Source organism: Colias philodice, chromosome 10 (assembly GCF_061535455.1).
Source record: "Colias philodice isolate Cphi_HAF_F1 chromosome 10, ilColPhil1 Martin Lab GWU primary, whole genome shotgun sequence".
Lineage (NCBI taxonomy): Eukaryota > Metazoa > Arthropoda > Insecta > Lepidoptera > Pieridae > Colias > Colias philodice.
In genome coordinates this window covers 8397783-8422200 of record NC_143095.1, presented here as the reverse complement: position 1 = coordinate 8422200, position 24418 = coordinate 8397783, and the positions used below count along the sequence as shown (strand labels likewise).

The 24418-nt window shown below is 38.1% G+C and overlaps 1 protein-coding gene across 2 annotated transcripts in view; it reads right to left on the bottom strand.

The window, feature by feature from the left end:
- Nucleotides 1-4514: 4514 nt before the first annotated feature.
- Nucleotides 4515-24418, bottom strand: part of slo (calcium-activated potassium channel slo) — a 48386-nt gene continuing 28482 nt past the window's right edge. Inside the window, exons 7-25 of one of the 2 annotated variants that reach the window (XM_089700115.1) lie at nucleotides 22825-22916; nucleotides 19904-20014; nucleotides 19153-19258; nucleotides 18161-18313; nucleotides 17680-17835; nucleotides 16674-16786; nucleotides 16002-16157; nucleotides 15777-15853; nucleotides 14584-14652; nucleotides 12994-13056; nucleotides 12280-12318; nucleotides 11887-12019; nucleotides 9968-10139; nucleotides 9355-9579; nucleotides 8538-8829; nucleotides 7909-8045; nucleotides 7290-7426; nucleotides 6698-6923; nucleotides 4515-6200 (exon numbers count right to left, since the gene is read on the bottom strand). In XM_089700115.1, coding sequence (XP_089556241.1) covers nucleotides 6099-6200; nucleotides 6698-6923; nucleotides 7290-7426; nucleotides 7909-8045; nucleotides 8538-8829; nucleotides 9355-9579; nucleotides 9968-10139; nucleotides 11887-12019; nucleotides 12280-12318; nucleotides 12994-13056; nucleotides 14584-14652; nucleotides 15777-15853; nucleotides 16002-16157; nucleotides 16674-16786; nucleotides 17680-17835; nucleotides 18161-18313; nucleotides 19153-19258; nucleotides 19904-20014; nucleotides 22825-22916 — 2559 coding nt within the window. In that variant the 3' untranslated portion in view covers nucleotides 4515-6098. Of the gene's footprint in view, nucleotides 6201-6697; nucleotides 6924-7289; nucleotides 7427-7908; nucleotides 8046-8537; nucleotides 8830-9354; nucleotides 9580-9967; nucleotides 10140-11886; nucleotides 12020-12279; nucleotides 12319-12993; nucleotides 13057-14583; nucleotides 14653-15776; nucleotides 15854-16001; nucleotides 16158-16673; nucleotides 16787-17679; nucleotides 17836-18160; nucleotides 18314-19152; nucleotides 19259-19903; nucleotides 20015-22824; nucleotides 22917-23561; nucleotides 23654-24418 lie in introns of both variants that reach the window. The other variant, XM_089700114.1, reaches the window with a different exon arrangement.

Below are 24418 nucleotides of genomic sequence, written 5' to 3'. Positions count from 1 at the left end.
GAATTATCTATTGCGCCTCTTCACCGCTACAATGTGGCCACCACAGCATCATACTTTATATATTTATTTAAATATCCTCTGTAGCACTGTTGAAGAGAACTCATTAGATTTTCTCGTTTAATATTTCAAGTGTCCAGTGTGTCTGTAAAAATAATGACCTAATTGGACTAGTAAATTATAATACTTACTTAGAAACGCAGCAAGCTTTAAATACTAGGGCTGTCAACATCTACGACAACTTCTATATTGAGGCAAAAATAAGCTTGGTTTAAATATATACCTTCACAATTTTTATTCTGCGTATAACAAATTCAAATATATTCAGCTGTTTAGTGGCCACACGATGGTTTAGCTTTGGCACTGGTATTATTTTAATGATCAAGCGTTAGTGAATGATTTTAAATATCTATAACTCTTAATACCTAGAATTCATAAGAGGTTAAATTTAAGCTTAGGGTTAGGGCGCGTTCCCACTATGTCGTAACGACTAATTTATCGTTCGACGACTGTCGTCTCTACCTGTTCCCATTATAAAGATTGTTTGTCGTCAACATTTTTTATCGTTTAGCGACTGTCGTATCTAGCTGTTCCCATTGGATCGCGACCACATTTTATCGTTTCCTGGGAGTCGCTTTGTCGTTTACACATCATCAGCAAGCTACAAATCTAGTCGCCTCTGCGTTCGCTTGGTGATTACTAGTGCGTTTACTCTCCTGAGTTCAATGGACGTTATAGAGTTGCCGTCCACGATTTTTTATCGTTTTACGACTGTCGTGCTTGCCGTTCCCACTGTCACGACAAAGTGTCGTCACTGCAAAAACTGTCGTAGACGACAGTAAATTGTGTCGTTCTAAATGTGAACACCTCCATTTAAACATATAAGCCACGACACTTAAAACTACACGATTATCTGTCGTCACGACACGGTGGGAACGCGCCCTTAGACCATTTAACGTTTGGGCAGTCTAGATTCCGTATGGACGCGTGTGCCATACACCGTACCGGACACCGGACACCGGTACATGGGTAGAGATTGTCTAATCTAAAAATGAACGCCCTTCCACTAAACTTAATTGTTTCAATGTGTGAGGACAAATAATTATTGAACCACTTTTATATGTGTGCGCGCGGCGATTCTACTGCAAACTTTGACTTTCGCGCACTGATTTGTCAACTAATCGGGCGATCAGTTCAGGTGCCTAGCATTGTATGGCGGGGAGAGTGCGCTATGTACGGAATGACACGTCCGTTCTGTCGTGCATCGCGTCATTTATGCACTAGTTGGCCAACTGGTCCTGTCGTTCGGGCATGGACAGGACTGGAGGACTGAACGACCAATGAGGCAGACCAATTTGTGTGTATTGCGTCTATACACGTACTTTGAATGTGAGCGTAAACACAGTGGAGGGGCGTTCATTTTTAGATTAGACAATCTATACACCAGTGCCAACTCAGAACGAAAAGGGCAGCGTCTGACCGTCATTGCCAGAGGGCAATCGTGATATTAGTTACTATTTTAATTTATATATAATATAATAAAATGTTATAATTTTATTTACCTCACAGCCATCATTATATATTGATACTACGTTAATTAAGAGAAGACTATGCGTGTAACATTAGAATAGATGGCATCAGCTTACAAAAATGGTCTAGCGAATATTCGTAGAGCGTTTAAGATTTCATATACGTATATATAGTACATAAAAAATTCAATCTGTTCTAAAAACGTTAACAACCTCAAGCTATTAGCAATAGTCAACAATGATGTTAAATCTAGGATTTTAATGCACACTGAACATGAAACTACCTACTTACAAATAGGCATTATGTGATTGATCGAATTAGACGTCGTTAATTTGCCTGAATATCGTTGATTAGCAATCGTGATCAATACAGGAACTAATGTACCAATCTCAGAACTAAACCGAACATCATTACCCGTGATATTTAATGGTATTATATTATCTAATTAATTTTTGTGCGTGTGCACAGAAAATTGAGTGACGAATGAATATTATACCTAGTTAGTTTAATGAAGGAAATTGTGATAAGTATTCCGATTGGCACAGAATTATTGAAAGTCAAGATGTGAAACTTGGTTTACAATAACAGAGGCTTTAATATATTAGATCCAATTTGTTAAACGTAGTGTACCGTATACATTAGGACAGTAATTATGAACTTTTTTTACAGAATTTATAGTTAGAGAAAAGGTACTACGATTTACGAATGGTCGATGGTGGTATAGTATGGATAGTTTTACCAAACTGGATCCATGGTTGAAAACAATGACAAATAGTGATACAATTTACACCTAGCAACACGATTCATACGACTCACGAGTCACACATCGTTAAAAATTACGTACGACAATCTCAAGCAAACACGCAGGACATTGGGCTATATTCTCTCTCGTTAAGGCGATTATACAAATTTAGACACTATTTTAAATTGCACACCGATCCACCTCTATAAACTTTTAATTGCGATATATATCTGTAATGCTGTATAAAAATATTAAAGGAAAATCGTCATTTATAATAATCTTAGTTTATAACACGTAATTAATCCAAAATATCTATTTAGCGTGTATTTTACATTTTTACATTGAGACGTCCGAACTCTATTCTTACTAGCATACAGTTAACTATAAGCCTAGTTCACAACAAACTACACACGACAGTATTCTCAAATATTAACTTTAAAGCAGCCGTAAGTACCTAACTATTTTAATGCGAAGGAGATGTGGAAAAAATTCTTAAATACAAAATTACGTATGACTATGTACAACAAACTACATTAATTACAATATAGATCGGTGATTTAAGTTTTTACGTATACACCTAAACCTAGTTTGGCGGCTATGGTCTTCCTGTGGCATGCAATGGTTTCTACCTATTCGAACCAACAGAAACAACGTATTCCCTGGTATAATAATAGATTTCAGACTAGTGTCCGCTCGCCTGTAACCTAAAAGTATTGTTTGGTCGATTTGTTTAAATCTCATTAAAACGTTAACGTAAACTTTCGATAAGGACAATAATTTGAATTAATAATATCTATCGTGCACAACCATCTCAATTTTATACATATTTCCATCTCTTACTTATTACTTACTTATAATAATAATTTCGCGTGTTCCGTGATTAGTGATTTGACGACGTATTAAATAGAATTTCCTTGTAAGCTTGTTACGCGAGTGTCGGTACTTATTATATCATTCGTTTAAAACGAATAAAAAAAAAACAAAGGAAAAATTTTAGGCGAGATTCGAGATACAATTTTCGAACATCGCAACAATTAAAAATAACCGCTGATGCGATATAACGTAGAGGTACCTACCATTAGATGCATTTTCATTTCTCCCATTTCCACAAAGAATGAGCCTCAGAGACTTTGTACTTTATATCCTTAAGGGTATTTTGACATTGGTATGGACCGAGTGTCGCGGCATTACAAAAATATGGCAGTATTTCATTCAATTCCTTTAAATCTAATGCGTTTATTACTCCTGGACCGTCGCACACAACACACACACACGTGAAAGAAAACGTACGCATTTACCTAATTAGGGCCGGTTTTTATCAATTCTATTTATGTAACTGTAAGTAAGAACACGGTGAATTGGTGTCATAGGTATATGAACTTTATTTAAAACTATGTGATCGTTTAAAAATAAAGAACTCTAAAACAATTTATCGTATTTTATATCTACACGATGCATTCTACAGGATAATTGACAAACCTCGTCTCCTAACCGTTACAATTTTCAAGCGCACTTATTTATATAACGTGATTAAGTGTGTAAGCACAATTTAAACAATTTCCGAATAAATATTTCATAAAATTTGTCAAATATCCTGCACGTGGAAACTGTTTCATAATGCACAAGGTACTTATGTCGATGTTTAACTTTACGATGAATCACTAAAGATGTGGCAAATGTGTTAATAATCTAATAACGTCTAAGCGAAGTGATACTAATTAATTGTTAGACGCGTTGGAATAAGTCGTTGTTTTCTCTCTTATGTCGTGTTTCGATGTTTTGCGACTGTAAGACAGAAGAAAGGAAATTTGTATAGTAAGTGAAATATAGTGTTAAGTGTCGAAATACATTTTGGTAAAGGTATCATTAAATATCTAGTGATTATATTAACGGTAGCGTGTAACTTCTCCCAACGTACAATTAATTGGTATCACTAAATATATCATCTAATACATTCAATTGTCTATGAAAGAAGTCCACAATCGTCAAAGCACCCGGAGTTAACACTAAATACACCGCAGGCTTCTGAAGCCCTAATAATAACAACGACGATTCGAAAATAATATCACACTGTTTGCATCATTTTACACTTGCATTCAGCATTTCGTAACACCCATTGACATAACTCACAATGGTTCAGTTCATTTTTCTTTTATGTGCAGCGCCATTTTTCACGTCCACTTTGACAATCCCCGCCCCATTAGGATGTAAAAATAAAAACAAAAACCAAAATAAAAGAAAAACAAAAATATTAAAATATTTATTAAAAAATAAAGGTGAACGCTAATAATGTACTATAACGCAAAATTAAATACATGTGCAGATAATAAGCCGAGAGTAGAATACAGTTAAAAACGATTACAAATAACCCTAAAGAATGTTCTAATGTATATCGTACTAAATACTCATGAGCAAATAAATCGTATGCAAACTACAATCGTGTGCATAAGATCGAGATGTGAACAAGCCTTAATCTAATTTAATAAAATTCGAATTCAATTATAAAAACTAATAACGATTGTCTTAAATCACAATTAAATATGAACTATGCATGATTAACTTCAATCAATCAGTCGATGAGTATAAATGCTTATACATATTTAAGAAAACTTACATGATTAGCACGTTATATTCTAGAGAATAAGGAATGGACGTACTAGATATATTATGTTTATTATATGCAGTACCTTATATTATGTCTTCTTAATTGGGTCTTGCAATTAAAAGTTTAAAAGGTTCATTTCCTTTGCCGGTTAATATAAATGTTCCCTCATCGGTAAATAGTATCGAGATCGGACAAACGTACACACGACTCAAAGTACCATAAAATATTCACGGTCTAGACTTGTAACATTCTAACATACCTAAGATTCACGACATCGAAAGCTTCTCTAACTATACGCGATTTGAATAATGTGTACATTTGTCCGACCCGTCTGTATCCATTAATTGCAGTGTTCATATACTGAAGTATAGATAAAGCAAGTGTGGGTAAGAAAGTGCCTAAAAATGAAAAATAAACGGAAAGTGCGTACACTGTTCGGATCGTGGGGATAATTCCAATTTGGGTGTGTGCAGCCAAAGTTTATTTATCCCATAGTATAGTCACTGAATAATAAATTGTTCGTCACAAATTCAGCTGTACATTATAAAGTATTTTCACATTTTGCTTACAGATACTTAGATTCTGCGTCTCGTCTCACTCAAACCGTTTCAGAATTCAATTATCCGTAAGGAAAACGGCTCGTTTAAGGACAATATATATTTTAATATTATCGCGTTTCCGAGCTGAAATTGTGACATACAACTATTACTCCCGCAAATCAAACCGGTACCAATAGATAGATATAAAAAATAAACTCAAGATAAATTATTAAGAACCAAGAACACCGAAAAGAAGCACTAACAGAACAGAAAAGGACATAACAAAAAGTCACCTAATTCCTGAACTCATAGAAAGTAACATTTGCACTGGGGGGACACTACAAAACGAAAAACAAAAAAGTACCTGAACCCATATAAAACGGAACGAAAAAAAAAAGACGGGTTGCACTCCGGGAGTGCCGGCAGAAGTGAAAACTTGATTATTAACGTTGAGCATGTTTGATATTTTGGAATGGTGTCCGTCTTACGCTTTTCGATCAGGTCACGTGTCCTGACGCGAGTTTAAGATTTTATACCCAACGCCGCTAAAGAAGTTTTCACTTCAAAAACAGAGGGAACAAAAAAGCAAAGGAGCAGAGGTGTGCGGGATTGTCGGAGCGGTGGCGGCCCCTCGCGTCTAGATGTAGGAGTAGGGGCCGTCGGTGAGGGCGCTGCACAGCAATAGTCAGGAGGCGTCGTCCGCGCCGCCCCCCGCACCCGCACCCCCGCCCGCGCGCCGGCTCGCGCGGTACTCCACGCCCGGGTCGAACTGCATCAGCACGAACACCTGCAACAACTCGTTGTTAACATCGAAAAGTAACCTCGGAAAAATGCTCTTATTGGCAAATTCGCCTCGTAATTAGGCTCCGCTAACGAAAGTGCTCTCGTTGTAAAATTTGCCTCATTATTTAGCCTCCGCAAACGAAAGTGCTCTTATTGTTAAAGACGCAAGTTTGAGCGTCTGGAATGAGTGGCGATGGTGCTATCCGGCAAGCAGGATACGGAATTTAGGGTTCGGGATGTATGGTATACAAATATCTTTCAAGAATAGATTACCTCTTTTTTTATATTAAAATGACTAGTAATAAACTTGGGAATCGAACCCAGAACTTCTCAAACCGTATGAAAGATAAAATATTAAAGTAATTATACACAAATGTCACGGACCCGGTATAGGACGATGCAGAGCATGAGCACGAATAAGTCGCCCGCTTCGCCGAACTGTACTAGTAGCCCATTATATAGCGAGATCTGTCCCTGTAGTTTAATGAGAAAACCCCTCACCTGATCAGTCGGCAGCAGCGAAAAGTCATCCGGTGGGTTGGTGATCACATATCGCTTGCTGCTCGCGTCACACGTGGAGGAAGTATCTCGGAACCGGTACAGGCCGATACAGAGCATGCCGTACGTGCGTAGTGCGGCTACGAACAGATCACCATATTTTCCTGCCTCGCCGAATTGGGCTAGTGGCCCATCGTATAGGGAAATTTGGCCGACGCGGCATCTGTCCCTGTGTATTAATAATGTGTAAGTAATAGCGATGACAATACTTTATCGCTTGAGAGCAATTTTTTTTCCTTCAATTGAAAAACTTAAGTCGTAAGTTATAAAGTACAATAATACCTACAATATTTTGTCAGTTAGGACCAGTAGTAGTTTTTAAAGTAAATAGAATAAAAATATTTAAAATATTCATTATAAGTAAACCCGAGCTCGTAGCTCAACTTCTTTCAGATCAGAATATGTGAAAAAAATAACACAAACTTATTTTCACCCTTATAACCAAATTATAAATAGTACAAAAATAATAAAAATGACACTAAGGAAATCTTACACTAATAACATCAATTTTACTCAATATCTACTAAAAGTATACCTATTAGCCAAACTCTCAGGCGTAGAATAACCACCACGGAGGCCAGCTCCTTCAGCCAATATCAGTTCCAATTCCGGCGTCGCACCACCCGTTATCAGTGATCTGATTAGCGTTAGCGCGTTCTGGTTGAAATACGTCTGGAATTTGAAATTGTTGGTAAGTCGATATTTACTATTTAGTATTAATAAAATGAGGCAGGGAGATATGAAGCTATGTAAACCAGAAGTCTTGTGTTGTTTCATTTGTTAAAACATTCATATAAATTAAAATATACTTTTGGCTATTATATAAATCACTCATTAACCGATAGGTTTTCGTTTATCTAATAAATGATACATCAGTCATACATTATATGAGTTTATGAAAATATATAACGATCTTTTACAAGAGTAATGATCGGTTTCATCATTTGGAATCCTACATTTCTTTTATATTTATTTCAAAAATGTAACTGACAAATAGAAACTGACATACACGGAAGGTTTGAATAATAAAAGAAGACCGGCCAGAAAAATTCCTTTGAAGTAATTTGTCCTTTAAGTCTTCTATACATTATGTATTTTTTTGGTGATATAAAAACAGATATAAACAGTACAATATACGAATAAACAATGCTCACAGTGGACATAAGCGAATCGAGCACGCTGACAGCGAAGGCAGTCCCGCAGGCGAAGGGCTGCGTGAGGTACAGCTCCGTGTCCGGGTCATCGTCGTCGTCCTGGTCCAGGAACTGCACGTTGCTGTCGTTCACCAGCTCTGCGATTAATATTTACTTTTATAGCATTGTAATGCTTTTTAAATGAGAAATTTGAGAAACATTTTTTTTATTCTTTATGTATTCCTCTTGTATATTGAAAAGAAAGTGTTTTTAATTGTATCATTTCGTTGTAGGTTTTTGGCTAGATAAAAATTGTATAAGCATTACAAAAAATCTAAAAAATCTTCATGTGATATCACATTGCAGGCAGGGTTGGCACCCCAGTTGACAGTTTGTTATTAACGAGGGAGCTAAGTTATAGTTTGTTTTTTTACTTTGTGATGAAACAGCATTTTTTATCTATGATCATCATGTTTCATTTTATTTTTATTGAACATGACCATGAATTAAATTTCGACAACAAACATCGACGTCGTAATAATTCTGGATGCCAGTATTATTATACCGGCGACCGAAGCACCACAGTGATATCTACTTATGTACACAGTGATATCTATTATCTCACGAGCAGCGCACCACTCCATACTAACCAGTGATCATCGGCACATTAGCGCCATACACGGAGCCCCTCCGCTGCAGCAGCACGGGCGCGGGCGAGGCGCCGGGCGGCGCGGGCGCGGCGCTGGCCCCGTTCGCTCCGGCACTCAACACGCCGATCGTGTCGTCGAACGTCATAGCCTTGATGTTCAGCGAAGCCAGGATAGCTTCCTTGTCCGCCAGCGTCGGGTCATCGTTGGATGGCACCTTCGCTGACAGGATGCAGCACATGTCGCACAGGTTCACGTTCACTGCACGCAAGTCGGCTCGGCTTAGCGGTGAACCCTGCGGAGTAAACTCAAACTCAAACTCAAACATTTATTTATTCAATTAGACTTCTTGTAGAAGCACTTTTGAAACGTCATTACATATTTTAAAATTTACCACCGATTCGGAAAGCAGTATCTACGGAGAAGAACCGGCAAGAAACTCCATAGTTGCTCTTTTAAAACGTAAAGTAACGATCCTGGATGATGTTGTTTTGTAGATAGTGAAAGTCATAGTGAAAATACAATTTTATTGATAGTCTTAACTCTTATCAATAAAATTTTATTTTTACAAAACGGATAAAAATAAAATTCATAAACTTTCCATGTTTTTTTTTTAATCTGAAATAAATATTTCAAAAAATATAGCTGCACAATCGGATTTTTAGTGGGTAAATAATGTATACTCTCATATACCTAAAGTACGCTCAAACGTCATTTCAAGTCTAAACTCATGCATCCAATTTTTACGTATTTATCCGCTCCGCAGATTGTGTCACTTGGCACTTGGCCAAGTATTGAAATAAACAAAAGCATAACTCACATTCAATACAGATATCTTTGGTAGATTCTGCAACATCTTCCATTCCCTGCGGATATAGTCGACGCTGCCCACGATGACGACGTGTTTCAGCTCGTGGTAGTGGAAATTGGACGCTCTGAGCGGCATTACGAGATTCCTCAAACCGATAAGCGGCGAATCCGGATCCGCAAATAAACACACTACGACGTGACCGTTCAGTACGGTCATTGCTGCTTGATTTCTATCCTAGTGGGAGAACGATAAAATATCTTAAGAAAATGTAATACTGTTAATAAAATGTTTAATTTAAATATCCTGGAAAATGGTACAAGTGCAAGGTACCATGTTGATTATACATGTACAAGATACCATGGAACTAAAAATGTTGTGTGGTTTTATGAAACCACGGTAAAAGTGAAACTGTTCGAACGGTTCCGAACACTGCTTTGTGTAGCGCATGTCGCGTGTCGGTCGTGCGCTACACAGACCAAAAAGTTTGAGACGATGTAATAAAAGTTTCACTTTAATAAAAATTACATATTCATTCTATCGTATCTAAATTTTTGCCTTGCCTTAACAATTATTTTTCTATCTTATAAACTAAACTAATGTCCAAATGTATTGAGATACGTACTAGTATACAATCTTCTAGATTTCGGGCGGGACTCCAGTGGAACATTCCTGTAGAGTCATATTTCATTTCAGTCTTTTCAAAATCGAAGTCTTTCGACTGGTCGTCCGCCAGACCGGCTGGCAAACTGACACCATTACTATTTTGATTACCACCGCTACTCCGACTCGTTGGCCTGTCAATATTAAAAAAATTAATGTCACTCAGAGTTTTGGCGGGAAACCGGTACTAAAACGTGCAGTAATTATGTGTATGAATTGTTTCTGTACAATGAAGTAATCAACGTTATATTCTATTCGTTAATTTGTCTTGCCTTAGTGATTCTTGATTCAATATTTATCAAGATTCAAGGGTGAAATATTGAAAAATAACAAAAGTGAAAATAAATTGAAATTTCATAGCCATTAATTTTCCAAAAGGATTGTAATTTTAGACCGTAATAATTGTACCTGGTAATATGAGTACACAATTTTAATAACGACATCCTTTTGGAAACTTAGTAAAAAATAATATGCGAAAAAAGGGAAATCGCATAAGTTGAGGTAAAAATTCGAGCAAACTATTGCGTAAAATAATCAAAATACAATCCATTTAGCCGTGTTTTGCAATACTAAACAGTGCTGAAAACTTAATCTAACTATGTACGTATAACTAACTACACTATATTCTATACGCAACTGATCGCTACAAAATGTTCTAAATTCTAAGCTTTCAGTCAACTATTTAGTGCCGTGCTGCTATCGAGTGCATACAGATCACATTTCATCGAAAAAAAAAACTGGTCACCATACCAAAGCTCTAACGACTAACTTCTACAGTAAAGTCTTATCTACGGAGTAAAATAATTGGAAAATAAATTCTGGAATTACATGAGTTTTTTCACTTCGTAGGCTAGGTGATAGGCTTGGTAATTCGTATCTTGCTCTTGCTGATTCCTGTAAACAGGGTCAAATATTCTCCAATGTTTTCAGGAGCCTCGGTAATCGTGCGTAGAATAGGACCTAGTATATTCTAACAGTCATGAAGTATTCGACTCAGTGCCGTGCATAGTGCATCGTGCCCATGAAATCACTTATAAACAACATAGACATTTAAATTCAATTAATTAATGAAGCGCCATATAAAAATAAAGTAAACGTTAAGAAAAGTTTATTATACACACATTTAGAGCCGACATAATCGAAATTAAACTGTTGAATCGGGAAGAAATCATAAAAAGCACAGGTTGACATCAAGGTAACCTAAATTGCGAGAAATTATTAAAGATAAGGGGGCAAGTTAAAAATAAGATTGTATGATAGCTACCCAACCAAAGCCGAAATCAGGAAAACTTTTTTAATTGTAACTGAAGACATTATTAAAGTTAGTATGAAATCGGTTTTGAATAGATATGTGCGCTCTCGATGATGTTTTATTAATTTTAAGAACCAGTGAAAAATTATGGTTGTGATCCTGGTGGAATTTACAGTAAATATGTCCTTTATATAGTAAGTTGGATAATAATTATAAACTAATTTAAAACTATTTAGCTTATTTAGGTTTCCTATGATAAAAGTGTCTTCGTGTTTTATGTTTCTTGCTTGTTGATATAAAAATACACTAATGTAACCGTTACCAAAAGTTCTCTTTAGACGAGAAGGATCATCATTATACATACATCTCAATTATATTGCACCAGCAATAACCCGTTCGATTCCTATGTATACCCAAAAGGTAACCCGTCCACAATATTGAACAATATTCGAAATTGGAAGCATTTTAGCCAGTCAATATTACCAGAAAAAAATATTGGCATTTTAGCCAGTTAATGTTACCAGAAAAAAGTATTGATATAACCTTAGCATCTAGGGCAATTTTCTTTAGCAAATCCTTAACTAATTTACCTTTCTGTTTGCGAGGATTTTAAGAAATAAATGACTTACGTCTCAGGCGGTGCTCTCGTTACGTTTGGCTTCACCTTATTCACTTGTCTCGTTGTTGTTGAGTTCATTAGCTGGTTAGCCATGGGCGAAATGAGCGTTGTTGGCGCGGCGTTGCGATGGTTTCTATTGATCACTGGTAACATTTTGAGGTTATTTAATGGTATGGAAGTTGGCTAGATTTAAGGCTTGTTGCAGAACTTGTTAATTAAGTCAAGGTTTATATTATTTTTAATTTCAACTCACAGATAAGTTAATTATATCCAGAAGTAGTAAACCGATAAAAAGTGTTAAAACGGTGGAGAAAGCTAGGTTTTCTAAGTCATGAGAGAGAAACTAGATGTGAAGTTATACATAAAGTGATGTAAATTTAAACAATTTACTAAAAATACTTACAGCTTATATCTTCCCCTCGATCTCGGGCTACTTCACTGCCTGCATTAATATTAAAAAAAATAATAATTATTAATCCCACGTTTTTAAACAAATCAAAATTATTAGCTATAAAAGCAGTTTATCAAGTTCTTAGATTTATTAATAATATCAATCTACGACAGAAGCATACATTGCATTCAGACACCAATATAAATTAGTCAATTAATATCAATACATTAAATAAGATGCAATGTCATGGATACTTGCAAGGCTCGGCAAAGGGTGGCAAGCCAGAATGATAGTAACATCCGCTTTAGAGTTAACCAAGAAGCACAGGTCAATGAACACTTTAATTTAAAGGACATTTGCATAAACAATCTGTGATAGTGTGATGCAGAAACAAGGATACATTGGCTTCGTGTATTGCATAGCTTATTGCACTCTGGTAGTTTAATCAAATGTAATTCGATTCCTTCTAGATCGTTCTATGTGTCAGAATTCGGAATGCACCCGTAGAAGCGCCGAGCGGTATCTACGTCGTCAGGTTCATGCTCGACTCAAGCGAACTTCTGATCTCCGGTGGCTTTCCGCCAATTCGGTGCTGTCTATGAATGCATGGTCAAGCAGCTAAGTGCAATATTTTTACCTATGGGCAAGCGTATCTGGCTGTATGTGTGGGCCAATGATTAAAAAATAAAATAAAAAACACTCAAGTCCTCGGACTCTGAGATGTACCTCGAAGATGGACCTTCTTGGGCAACTCTGGCGGCGTGAAGGTGGGGGGAGGATGGTGGTCATCTGCAAAACATCAGCACATGTTCGCATTCCTATACAACACTCAGTCGATAAATACATTCTACTTCACGACGCAAATATACAGCGTGTGACAAGTAACATGTAGTCAGATATAACAAAATTTTATAATGTATGACATTTAGAAAGGTAAGATTTCAACTTGGTCGAATAGTTAAGGCACTATTTAAGTTTACTTGTGGATAAACAAATTCTACTGGGGACCAAGGTAAAACCAATGTTACATCGATTAATATTATGTTTTAATTTAAAGAAAACATTTAACACATGCACCATGCAACATCTAAAATAAACATCAAACATTTTACAAGCGAGTGCACTAACACCTACACTACTCTATAACCTACACTAATGTTAGTCAGCATTTAGTTTATGACAAGTTCAATATTTTCTATTTAATTGCGATGACATATCTAAGAGGGTAATGATAATGAAATAAGGGATGTGATTGATTTAAATGAGGCACCGAATGTACTGAAATTTCTATGAATGTAAATAACAAATCGAACTCTTACATTACATTTTAGCAAGTACCATTTCGACGGAATCTGAAGCGTCAATCAACCACTGCAGGGCCCTTATGTTTCTATCAAGGACCATCTAATTAATTTAATAATACCCTACACATAATCGGTAAACATTAATATCATAATCCAAGCACAAGTAATCGATAAAAACTAAGACTTTACAACATCAACACCAGAGTCTATCGATGCAGAAATTAGAAATCGATAAGATGATACCTAGAAAAAAATATTCGTATCGACAATAATTTAGTAACCATACAATATCAAAATAAAATTATAACACTCGTTCCGATGGATACATCGGCTAATAGACATTCATCTAACTGCTGTAAATGCACATAGATAACGTATACAAGACAATAATAACGGACACGATATTGATACACATGGACATGGCGAGTTAGCCGCACCATTGCGTACACCACATCGACATATAGTACACTGATACCAATGCTGAGTTACGTACTTGCCCGGCCAACCATCTGGACGGCTCGTACGCCTTTCCTGAATGTCGCCACTGAACCGAGAAACAACAATTTTAGAAAATGACAATTGTGCGGACAACATATTAAATTTGGTAAGGATCGGGTAAGAAATAGGCCAATTAGTATGCGTATTGCGGAACATATTATGCAAAGCTTCACCGGCACATAATTATAGTAAAATATCCCATTAGATTATATGCGTTTTTGTATTATATCCACAGAATGCTCCAATAATTATCAATATACTTTTTAATAAGCGAAACAAGTCTTAGTGTGCTCTTTATCGACTCTATAATGGGCATACTGCCCATTACCACGTGACCTTCAAGCACTATATTAATAATTACTAGTGATGTAGCATTGCTATACTAATTGCGTGGAGCATCATTTGTGAGTTAGCGTACTTTAGCTTAAATGTAGATATATATGAGATGGTTAGTTTGCAAACAAAGTATTATATTGTGAGGTACGGCAATGGCCATTTATTATGCTTTCCGTACCATCAGGAACACTTCGATAAGTATTACTTTGTTTCACCATCCCACTCTGCATCATCATCATTCCGACATCTGGAAAAATCCAAATACTGACGTCCTGTTCGATTTGTGGATCGCTATTTTATCCTGGTGCTGAACATGGCAGATTCAATGAGATATGGCGATGATGGTTTTATGGAAACACTTTTGAATCTACCAGATTCAAGGGTGATGTAATGGAAGGCGTTGGTAGAATTTTGGACGTTAGTGACTGTCATTAACACGGAAAAGCCTGAACTGTTTTACAAAGTCTTTGAATAGAGTACAAGCTCACACCTCACGGAGTTCTCTGGCCCTTAGTAACTCTGACTGTCTGAGACATGCTTTCGTGGATTTGCACAGCGGTTTATTGAACTACATAATTAGTGTTTAGAGTTTTAATGACAAGTGCATCTTGCAGATTGCGTTTTAATTCTACATTTTCAATGTCATGCAATACTGTCTGGACCGGAAGTGCATCATATTTATTTATATACTATGTTGCAATGCTTTATACTGTGCTGGTGATAGGTAAACGAAAAATATTATTTTTTTTATATATATTTATATAAATACTGTATGATGCACTAATTGCTGTCGATATATAGAATATAGAATTGAGCAAGAGTAATCTGCGAGGCACAGAAATGTGTCAAAATGCGTTCCATGTTTTCATATCGCTGGCGAGCAGACATACACAATGATCGCTAAATATAAGTGAATGCACGGTTCAGAATGCCTTCAAGCCGACCCAGTCTGCGGTAAACAGACGCAACAACACTAAAGCATCGCAAAATTATATATACACGAAAAATAATTAGAAAACGTCAATCTTTATGGTTAGGTGGGTTGTGCAAGTTACCTATATCGGCTCCGAGCTTCCGCTGGTGCGCGGTCACTAAAAGTTTAGCCGAACATTATTATTTTCTCGCACATGTATACAGCGTGATGTTAATAGTTTATTGTGTTATTGCCCTGCTGTGTGACATTTATAACAAAACATCAAGTGATTGTGACTATATCAGTTTCAACTCAGAGTTACAACATATATTTCCAGAAAGTATGTCACAGATTTTTATGCTTAAATAATAAACCATTCTAGATTCTTGTTCTAGATCATGGGAGATTACTATTCGGTAAATTTAACACATCTAATAATAAAAGTAAAATTATCTTACAGTTTTTGCATTTGCACTTTTTGATCAGTGTCTCATCCTTTATATCCTCATGGCATGCTTTGCAGTAAAACCAGGCCCTGGAATATGAAATGTATAGATATATTAGTAAAAGTGAAAGTGTTTACAAGAAAATAATAGGTACCTATTTTAAGAGAGCAATTGAGACTCTTAATTTAAAGTGACTCTTATCATTACATAAAAGATGCATATTCTAATTATTATTACCTTTTAACCTCATCAGCAGACTGCGCTATGAAAAAACCTTGCGTATTGGCGTGTATCTTCGCATTTCTTGGATTTATTGAGATCTTACTGTCCGCTCCTTCCTCACCCTTAATCTCGATCGCCAACAGTAGTAACTTTAGCTTCGTGAAACATAACCTGAAGATAATATTGTATTATATTTTGTTCTTGAACTGACTAATATTTAGAGTTGACACGAAAGGAGAGAAGCAAACAGAAGAGAAATCTTTTTTTAGGGAAAAGTAGAAAATTAGAGAGGTTTTTAAAAAAGAAAGTGCAGACAAAGCAATTTTGTTTCGTCTTTTATAAACAATTTAAAGGTTTTGATCAAACTTTTAAAAGAAGAAGGATATTATTTATTTACAAAATTATTATCATAAAAGTTATTATTAGTTAATAGTCAACAATAGCAGAAGTATAAATTTATAAAGAATAGAAAAAATTCGATCACTAGGCGGGACTCGAACGCGCATCCTTTCGCGCCATTCCGGGGCGGATGCCTGACCAATTCAGCCACTCGTGACTCGTTTTTTTTCTATTCTTTATAAATTTATATTTATAAAGCATTTGAATGCCATAAAACCAAAAATATTAATTTCAATAGCAGAAGTATTCATAAACTGCGCATAAAACATTAAAATCCTCAATCCTTACTCGCTAGCTTGAGCAAATGTCATCCCTGTGAAGGATGTGGACAAACTTTCGGTATACATCTCACAGCCGGTCCCTTGTAGGTAATCGTTCTGCCAAGCCTGCGTGTCTGGCGACTGTAATCAACCAATTGTGAGGTGAAGCACGTGCATAGTTAGTCACAGCCTTTGGACTAGTCTAGGGGAAGTTATTTTTTGGAGCGAAGCGGAAAGATGGCTGGATATTTAATATGGTCAGGATTTTTAGGGAGTTTTATACAATGGTGGAATGCTTAGTTAATATTAAGGATCTGTTCCTTTGTACAGTATTTATTGAGTTTGAGGCTCTCATTTTACATATCCGCTTCGCTCGTTTTGTATGGAGTAACTGTGGAACAAGTCCTATATTAGTTCTGAGGTATTGTGCTACGGAACTCCTGTACTGTACTAACATATTCACGGTACTAAATTAATGTTCAAGCCAAGACGGTTATTTCGTACAGGCGAATGCCATATACAATGTATCCTGTGACACTACGTCACACCATTTCCCGTATCGGCCACTTACTCTGCGGCTCGTATGAAGTACATGCCAACAAATGCTGAACTCAGCGTGTCTGTATACATCTCCATGCCAGTACCCCTTAAGTAGTCATTTTTCCATTTAACCATTTGTTTCGACTGTGGAAATGTGGCAGAAATATGTTTTACTACAATTTCGTTTTACACTTACTACCTATATTTATCCCATGGGATACCAGTTATAAATAAATTTTGAACTGAATCATACTTTACTATATTTATCCCGTGTTGTAGCAGTTTTGGGATAGTTTCCAAGAAAACTAACTATAAAGTAAATTTAAAAGTATTGTCAATAAAATGTTGCAAAGTATTTCAATTTTTTTTTTTAAGTTGATCGTGAATTTATCAGTGCGGATTACGTTATTAGCATTGATATCACCTTACCTGTAGAAAAACAGTTTCTTAGTACTACTATATTATATAAGGAGAGGTATATTAAAGATTCTGACCGTTTTAAAACTCCGCATAGCGAAGAGATTGGCCATCATCGTCGAGAAACCAGGCGCGAGACAACTCTGCGCGATGAAACCCAGCTTTAGTTCCGCCAAACATATCACGTCATCTCCTTGCTTCCAGTCCCAGGATGGAATGTTTAAGAGGTAGGCCTATTGAAGAATTGGTAATATAAAAGCAATGTTTTGATCATCGAAGAATAGAACTACAACTGACGCACAACAGTAATAATAACATAAAAATGGTATACACTTCCTACCTTGATGAATAGCTTCAAAACTAGCAATAATATATTTAATGAATACGAAAAGTGAGTTTCACGTAAAAGTAGCTATTCGAATCCGTATGACATTTTGTAGAAAAATAAAAAGCAGAATTCCAGCTAGTGAAACAATATGATTGAATTATAGCTCCGATAATTCAATCATATATCGTTTTTGAAGAAGGGCATAGTAATTTATGTTCGATAAAACCTACCTTATTATGATACTGCATCAATTGAATAATAACCCTGATATCATCCGAGTAATTCTTGATAGAGATGACTCTCATTATATTAGCAGCATCTTCCGCATCAGGATCTTGGCAGTATTTGTTAGCTAACACCAGACAAGCATCGGCTTCATGAACCTGGTTTGTATAGTGATTAAGTTTTATTTTTCATTCGATTTTTATATTTATTTATTCAAATGCAAATATATCTCAAGGCAACTGTTAATGCTTCAAATTATTATCATGACATAGTCATGTTAAGTATTTTTAATATTTGAATTTAAATATTTCACAATGTTTATACAAAAGCATTTAGATAGGTGCACCATCTAGAAAGGGACGACACTGGAGTAGAAAGATCATGCTTACGACACAACATCTATTTAGGAACTATAAGAATTACAAGGAATATTTGTTTTTGATAAAAAGCGAATGATTTGGCATTCCATGCACACTAGTTTGTATCAATCCAAGCCATGCATACCGAGACTTACCGTAAACACTCGACAATATCGACAATCGACATCTGTACTTTATTCTACAAAGCAAAGCCAATTTAAATCGGAAACCCTTTCATCGGCAACCATTTATGTGAAAACGTTCTTTCAGCACTGTTTGAAAACCTGTACAGTTCAAGTCAATATCGATTGTTTAGTGTATTAGTATATGGTCAGCATCGCATACAACACCCAGTTAGGTACAAATAGACACATATTAGGGCGAGTCGGCGGGCTTGGATAGGAAGCTCCTCAGGAAACGTGCGGGGCAACCACACACAAATTAACAACATAGCGATAGCCACACAAACAGCCCCAGTCACGGCAATAGAAGGGAACTGTACACGACTCGACACTATAACATCTCCCCAACTGACGGGTCAGTGAACGAGCGTCGCTACGTCTATAGGAAAGACTGCACAGCCTCAAACCGACACCACGCCCAAAAGATCACATCGTCCAGAGTGCAGTGCTACTTACTTTTACCCTTTGTAGATCGATTGGATTCATAATGGTGCCTTGAAAGAATTCCACAGTGGTAAAGTGTCTCTTGAACAGGCCTTCGAGCTCCAGGTCGGGCGGTTTCCTGCCATCAACGCTCAGTTATCACTACGGACTACACGGGGCCGGGCCGCCGCCTGTCGCGGGCCGACATTACCATGCAACTATATGTAGTACCAGTACGCGGCAGTGGGGAGGGACGGGAGTGCCGCCGCTCGGGAGGTACCGCCGTCCCACCGTGAAAGCCATGATTGCATAAAAGAATCATTTAATTACGTGACAAAATCCTACTGTGACTATGAAACAGAATCTTTAGGGAAGAAAAAGATCTGTTCTTTATGCACATAAATGATCAAAAATTGGTTCACTTTAACGCGCATCAATGATAAGGGCCGTGCTGTCTAATGCCTGCGCTATTTGATCTCACTCTAACCTTGACTCGCTCAAGGTCCACGGCATTCATCATTGTACCCTGAAAAAACTCGACGGTGGTGTAGTGACGCTTCAGTAGACCTTCCAGCTCAAGGTCAGGCTCTTTTCTGAAAGCGTCCGTTCATCACACATGTTACACCCCCCTTACATTTTGTCATCACCTCTTATTTAGGTACTTAATACTAAGACCTTATTGAAATTGTTTGAAAAATAATCTAAAAGTCTGAACACTTCTTTACGGTTACAATAGTCTAAATCTTAAAATTATTGGGCGCATTAAAAGAAAAACATTTTTTACCTGTGTAAAAAAACAACCTCAACATCCACATCTTCTCGATCCTCGTGTAGAAAGTCCTTTAAAAAATGGCTCACTGATTCATATGTTATGTGTCCACATACTACAATATGCCTGAAATCATACAATTATATTAAAGTACCTGTTCTCATGTAACATACGACACAACATCAACTACTGCATTGCATTGACATAGAAAGCAGAGTGTAAGCGTACTTTTAAATTTGTGGCTTTAATTGTAAAAGAATTCCAAAATTACAAAAGAAATTAAGCAAATTTTTATTTTCAAATAGAACTTTGAAAGCCTTGACTTTACTTTTCATTTACTTACTTTTTATATTATAAAGCAATAATATAAATAAGCTATAGCACTTAGAGAAGAAGACAGAAGATTAGGGTTTAGCAATTTGAAGTTTTACTTAACACCTGGGACTAAAGACAATACTGGAAATAGACTGGGTCACAATGTACCAAAACAGAAATACTTGAACAGTCGCAACAGGGTTAAATAAAACGGTAGATGATTAAGCGTGATACCACAACTACATTTAAGTACAACGCCTTTATTTCTACAAAATTCTCAAAAGGTCATTTACGAATAATATTATAACATCAATTTCATTAATGAAACGCTTGGAGCATTACAAAGGAGTGAAAAATAAAGGCATTGTTTGTGACAACCTCCATAATTTACAAATACAGCTTTGTTCATCAGTTTGTGCCTCATTTAAATTCTACTTTTCTTGAAAGTATAAATATATTTTCTACTATAAATACACGTATGTCACAAATAGATGAACAATCTCAGTTTCGTTCAGGATTGTGTAGCTATCTACCACACTAGTCAAAATAAAAAACTTAATCACGTTTTAAATATCTCTTAAACCGAAAAGTATAAAACAAGTATCACACCACAGTAAAAAGTCAACACACAAGATTAATGTATGAATGTTGATGTGATAACGTTTCGACAAATGATTCGATATATTTTAAATGTATTTGACTTCAAAGTGAATGTCCTAAAGTTTGTAAGTGTTTGCTCTCTGACAGTATTTTTTAGTTTACATTCATATAATTCGTACTGTCTTTTTGTGAATTAATTAAGCAATAATTTACGGAGATCGCGACGATATTTGAAAGCTTGCCTTTAATTTAGTTATTTCTCTCGTCAATATGTTTTGTAAATAAAAGTAATGAATATAATTTCTTAATAAGTTCAATGGGGTAAGGCACAGCAAGTGAGTGTGGGCGGAGGATGTGGATGCGGACAGACAGTTGACAGTGGTGATACACAATGATGGAGGTTTGTGAGTACACATACAAACAGTGGAGAGTACAAAGTCCAAGCAAACGCGTACAAGTAGGAAGAACAAGACAAAAATAAAAATAAAACTCAAACGTGACTAGCTTCATGCAAATTCATCTAAGGTGTGGCAAAGGTACTGATTTTATTTTCATCATAAAAATTAATTCATTACTACATTATAATATCTTTACAGTTAAAAACACGAAACAATTCAAAAATTTAATTATTAATAATTTTGATGAATGATAGTGTAAAAATTCTCTAAGATGGTCTCGGTTGTTTCGAATGATAAGTTGATAACTAAACTATTTTTGCGTTAATGTCCTCAATGCACACAGCCTTGCCACGCTCTATGAATTTTTACGAAATTAAATTACACTAAAATACCGGGGGATTGAACAATAAATTACATTACATTTTACAATACGGAATAGAGGGTCAACATCAAGAGTACAATACAATAACAATAATCGTGCAGGGAGGGAGGTACAGAAGGAGGCGAGCGGATGGCACTCACTAAGTCCGGTCCACATCAACAGCTCGGCTTCGGCAGGAGCTGTCGACGCACGACACACGACAACTCCAACAACACACTACTGTACCACGCAACATTTAACTCGCCGTTACTAAGCTTTACGTTTACCATAAACATTCATTACACGTACGTACACTAACAGAACATAATCATTTAACCTATTGACGAGCGTAACACTAGCCACTAACTGCTGTTACTATTCAACTGAGCTTAAATCAAAGTCAAAGGTACACAATTTACATCAACACCGACTCTTAAATAAAAGACAACTCGCGGGACTCGCGCCCCGCTAAAGATAAAGTGAGAACACAGAAGCGTGCTAAGAGAGGAAAAGGAAGATATATAGATTTCACAACACGGAACACATTCAACGGATCGGATTGAAGACAGCGGCTCACCTGCGTCCCCGCTCATTCTTGAGGGTGCCGCCATACTTTGGTCTAGTGCCGATTAAGTCAATTATCTCTGGGATACAACTGGCAAATATCGCCTAAACGCCGACAGACAAAACAAGACATTCACATTCAAGTCGAGTGAGTGGTGAGAGGCGGAAGCGAGGCGAGGCGCAGCGGAGCGCCTCGGCTCGCTTCCAGCGCGGCGCGGCGTGCGGCCGGCGTGCGGCCGGCGCGCGGCGGCGCGGGGCGGGCGCGGCGGGCGGGCACTGGCTGTGTGTGATCTCGGGACTCGTGGCGAGGTGCCGGAGCTAGCGCTACAGCGTGGCGACAGGCATCGTGTGCAAGCGAACAAACCAAACACTACTTTATCGACAGCATCACAAAACTTTACATCGGCTCTCTCCACATCTAGTCTCGTTAGAAGGATTAAAAAGCTCAATGGTATCTCGAGTGTCATTTACGATAAAAGGCATTTAGTGCGTCGGTCGGCCGCGCGCCTGCCTCCCGTACGCGGGGAGAGGGGCGCGGCCGCCGGGAACTAACTCTTCGAGCATGCGCCACGGCACCGAGAGACCGATTCTAGTGAAGGATTAATAAATTTCATTAGCAAACTCCGCATTCAATCAACCAAGTCAGATCGAAACCGTGAGAGGAAGCCGTGTGGAGCGGGGGCGTGAGAGCAGGGTACCTGCGGCGGACGTCCTTGTTGTATCGGCCGCCGTATTTGTTGCGCTGCGCCGCCAGCTCCGTGATCTCGGGGATCCAGCTGGCGAACACAGCCTACGATACACAGCAAACACCGTGAGGTGAGCGACAGCCCCCCCGCGCGCCCGCCCCCCGGCCCCGGCCCGCGGCCGTCAACCCTCGCGCTCGCACAAGGCTGTGTGGCTTGAGTGTCGTCTGTCTGCGTGTGGCTGTGGCGTGGTGTGGACGGGTGCGGGAATCGGGTGCCGTGCCGAGCTACGCTAACGGGATCTACGTGACGGCAAGCCGTGACGGGACTCGTGACCGGGTGCATGCAAAGCCTGGATACATACGCTAACTAATCGATGAAGAGAACTTAAAAAGAATTTGGTTTCGCCGGTTTCTAAAACTAAAACGATGGACGATCGATATAGACGCATGGTAGAACACGTGCACGGGCCGGCCGTCTCGGACGGGTTCGATAGACGAGCGTCGCCCCCGCGTCACATGGTTGTGTCCAGGTGACGCGAGCGCGACGACACGTCCGCGTCACCGCCGAGGGGTCGGCGGGTACGCGCGAGTAGATAACACAATACATCTGACGGCACTGAGCAAGCTTTGGATGATGATATCACATCGTCTCGGAGAGATTGAGCGAATCAAACCGTCGTACGCGAGGTGGCGCGTGCCGGGGAGTGAGTCGCTTCCTCTCTCATCTCATTCTAAACATTAAACAGATACCTTTTTCCATGTTCACGCTTCAGCTCGCCACCGTACTTGGACCTACTTCCTACCAGCTCTATAATTTCAGGAATGCTACTAGCGAACATTGCCTGCAACAGACCATGGTGTCGATCGAACGAGTCTGCGCGCGGACACCATCGTGTGGTGCACGACAATGCCCTCGAGTCTCGATAAAACTATGGTGATACAGAGTAAAGTGTAGCCGGTAGCGGAGCGAAAATAAACAAAAAAGGAGAGTGTTTCTACCGGTGATGTGAGCAACTGAACACAGCCAGGCACAGGTGCGCATGCAGAGACCGCGAGGTGGGAGGGGAGGGACGCGGCGCGGGACGGCGCGCGGGAGCCGGCCGCTGCGGCTGGCCACGCGGGAGACCACACGCTGCCCAGCCTAAAGCGTGCTCCCCGGTCGCCCACACGTGCCCGTGGGACTCTCTTTGTTCCGAATAAGCTTGATAGAATGTCCGGAAGCACATTCGTGGTACACGTAACAAAGCAAAAGAAAAATAACACTCATGCAAAGTTACGTTCGGGTGAAGCTCTTTACGGAAGATGGTATCTCGAAAGCAGAGTTAGAAGATTGCACGTTTATTCTCGCGAGCGGCTCCCGTATTGGCCCTCGAAATCGATTTCGCATGCTCTAAGTGCACTCAGGCTTATGACATACAACGAGCTGTGCGTTAAAACTGATCACTACCAAGTCCTTTAAAACTATTACTGTATCGGATTTCCTTTTGCTTTGTTATCTTATAGCTTACGCAAGGAATAGCAAGCGTGAAGAACGAAGTATTTATTGTATTGTATTTTATTCAAATTGGTATATATGTATATTGTATACTGTACCTATGTGTACATAA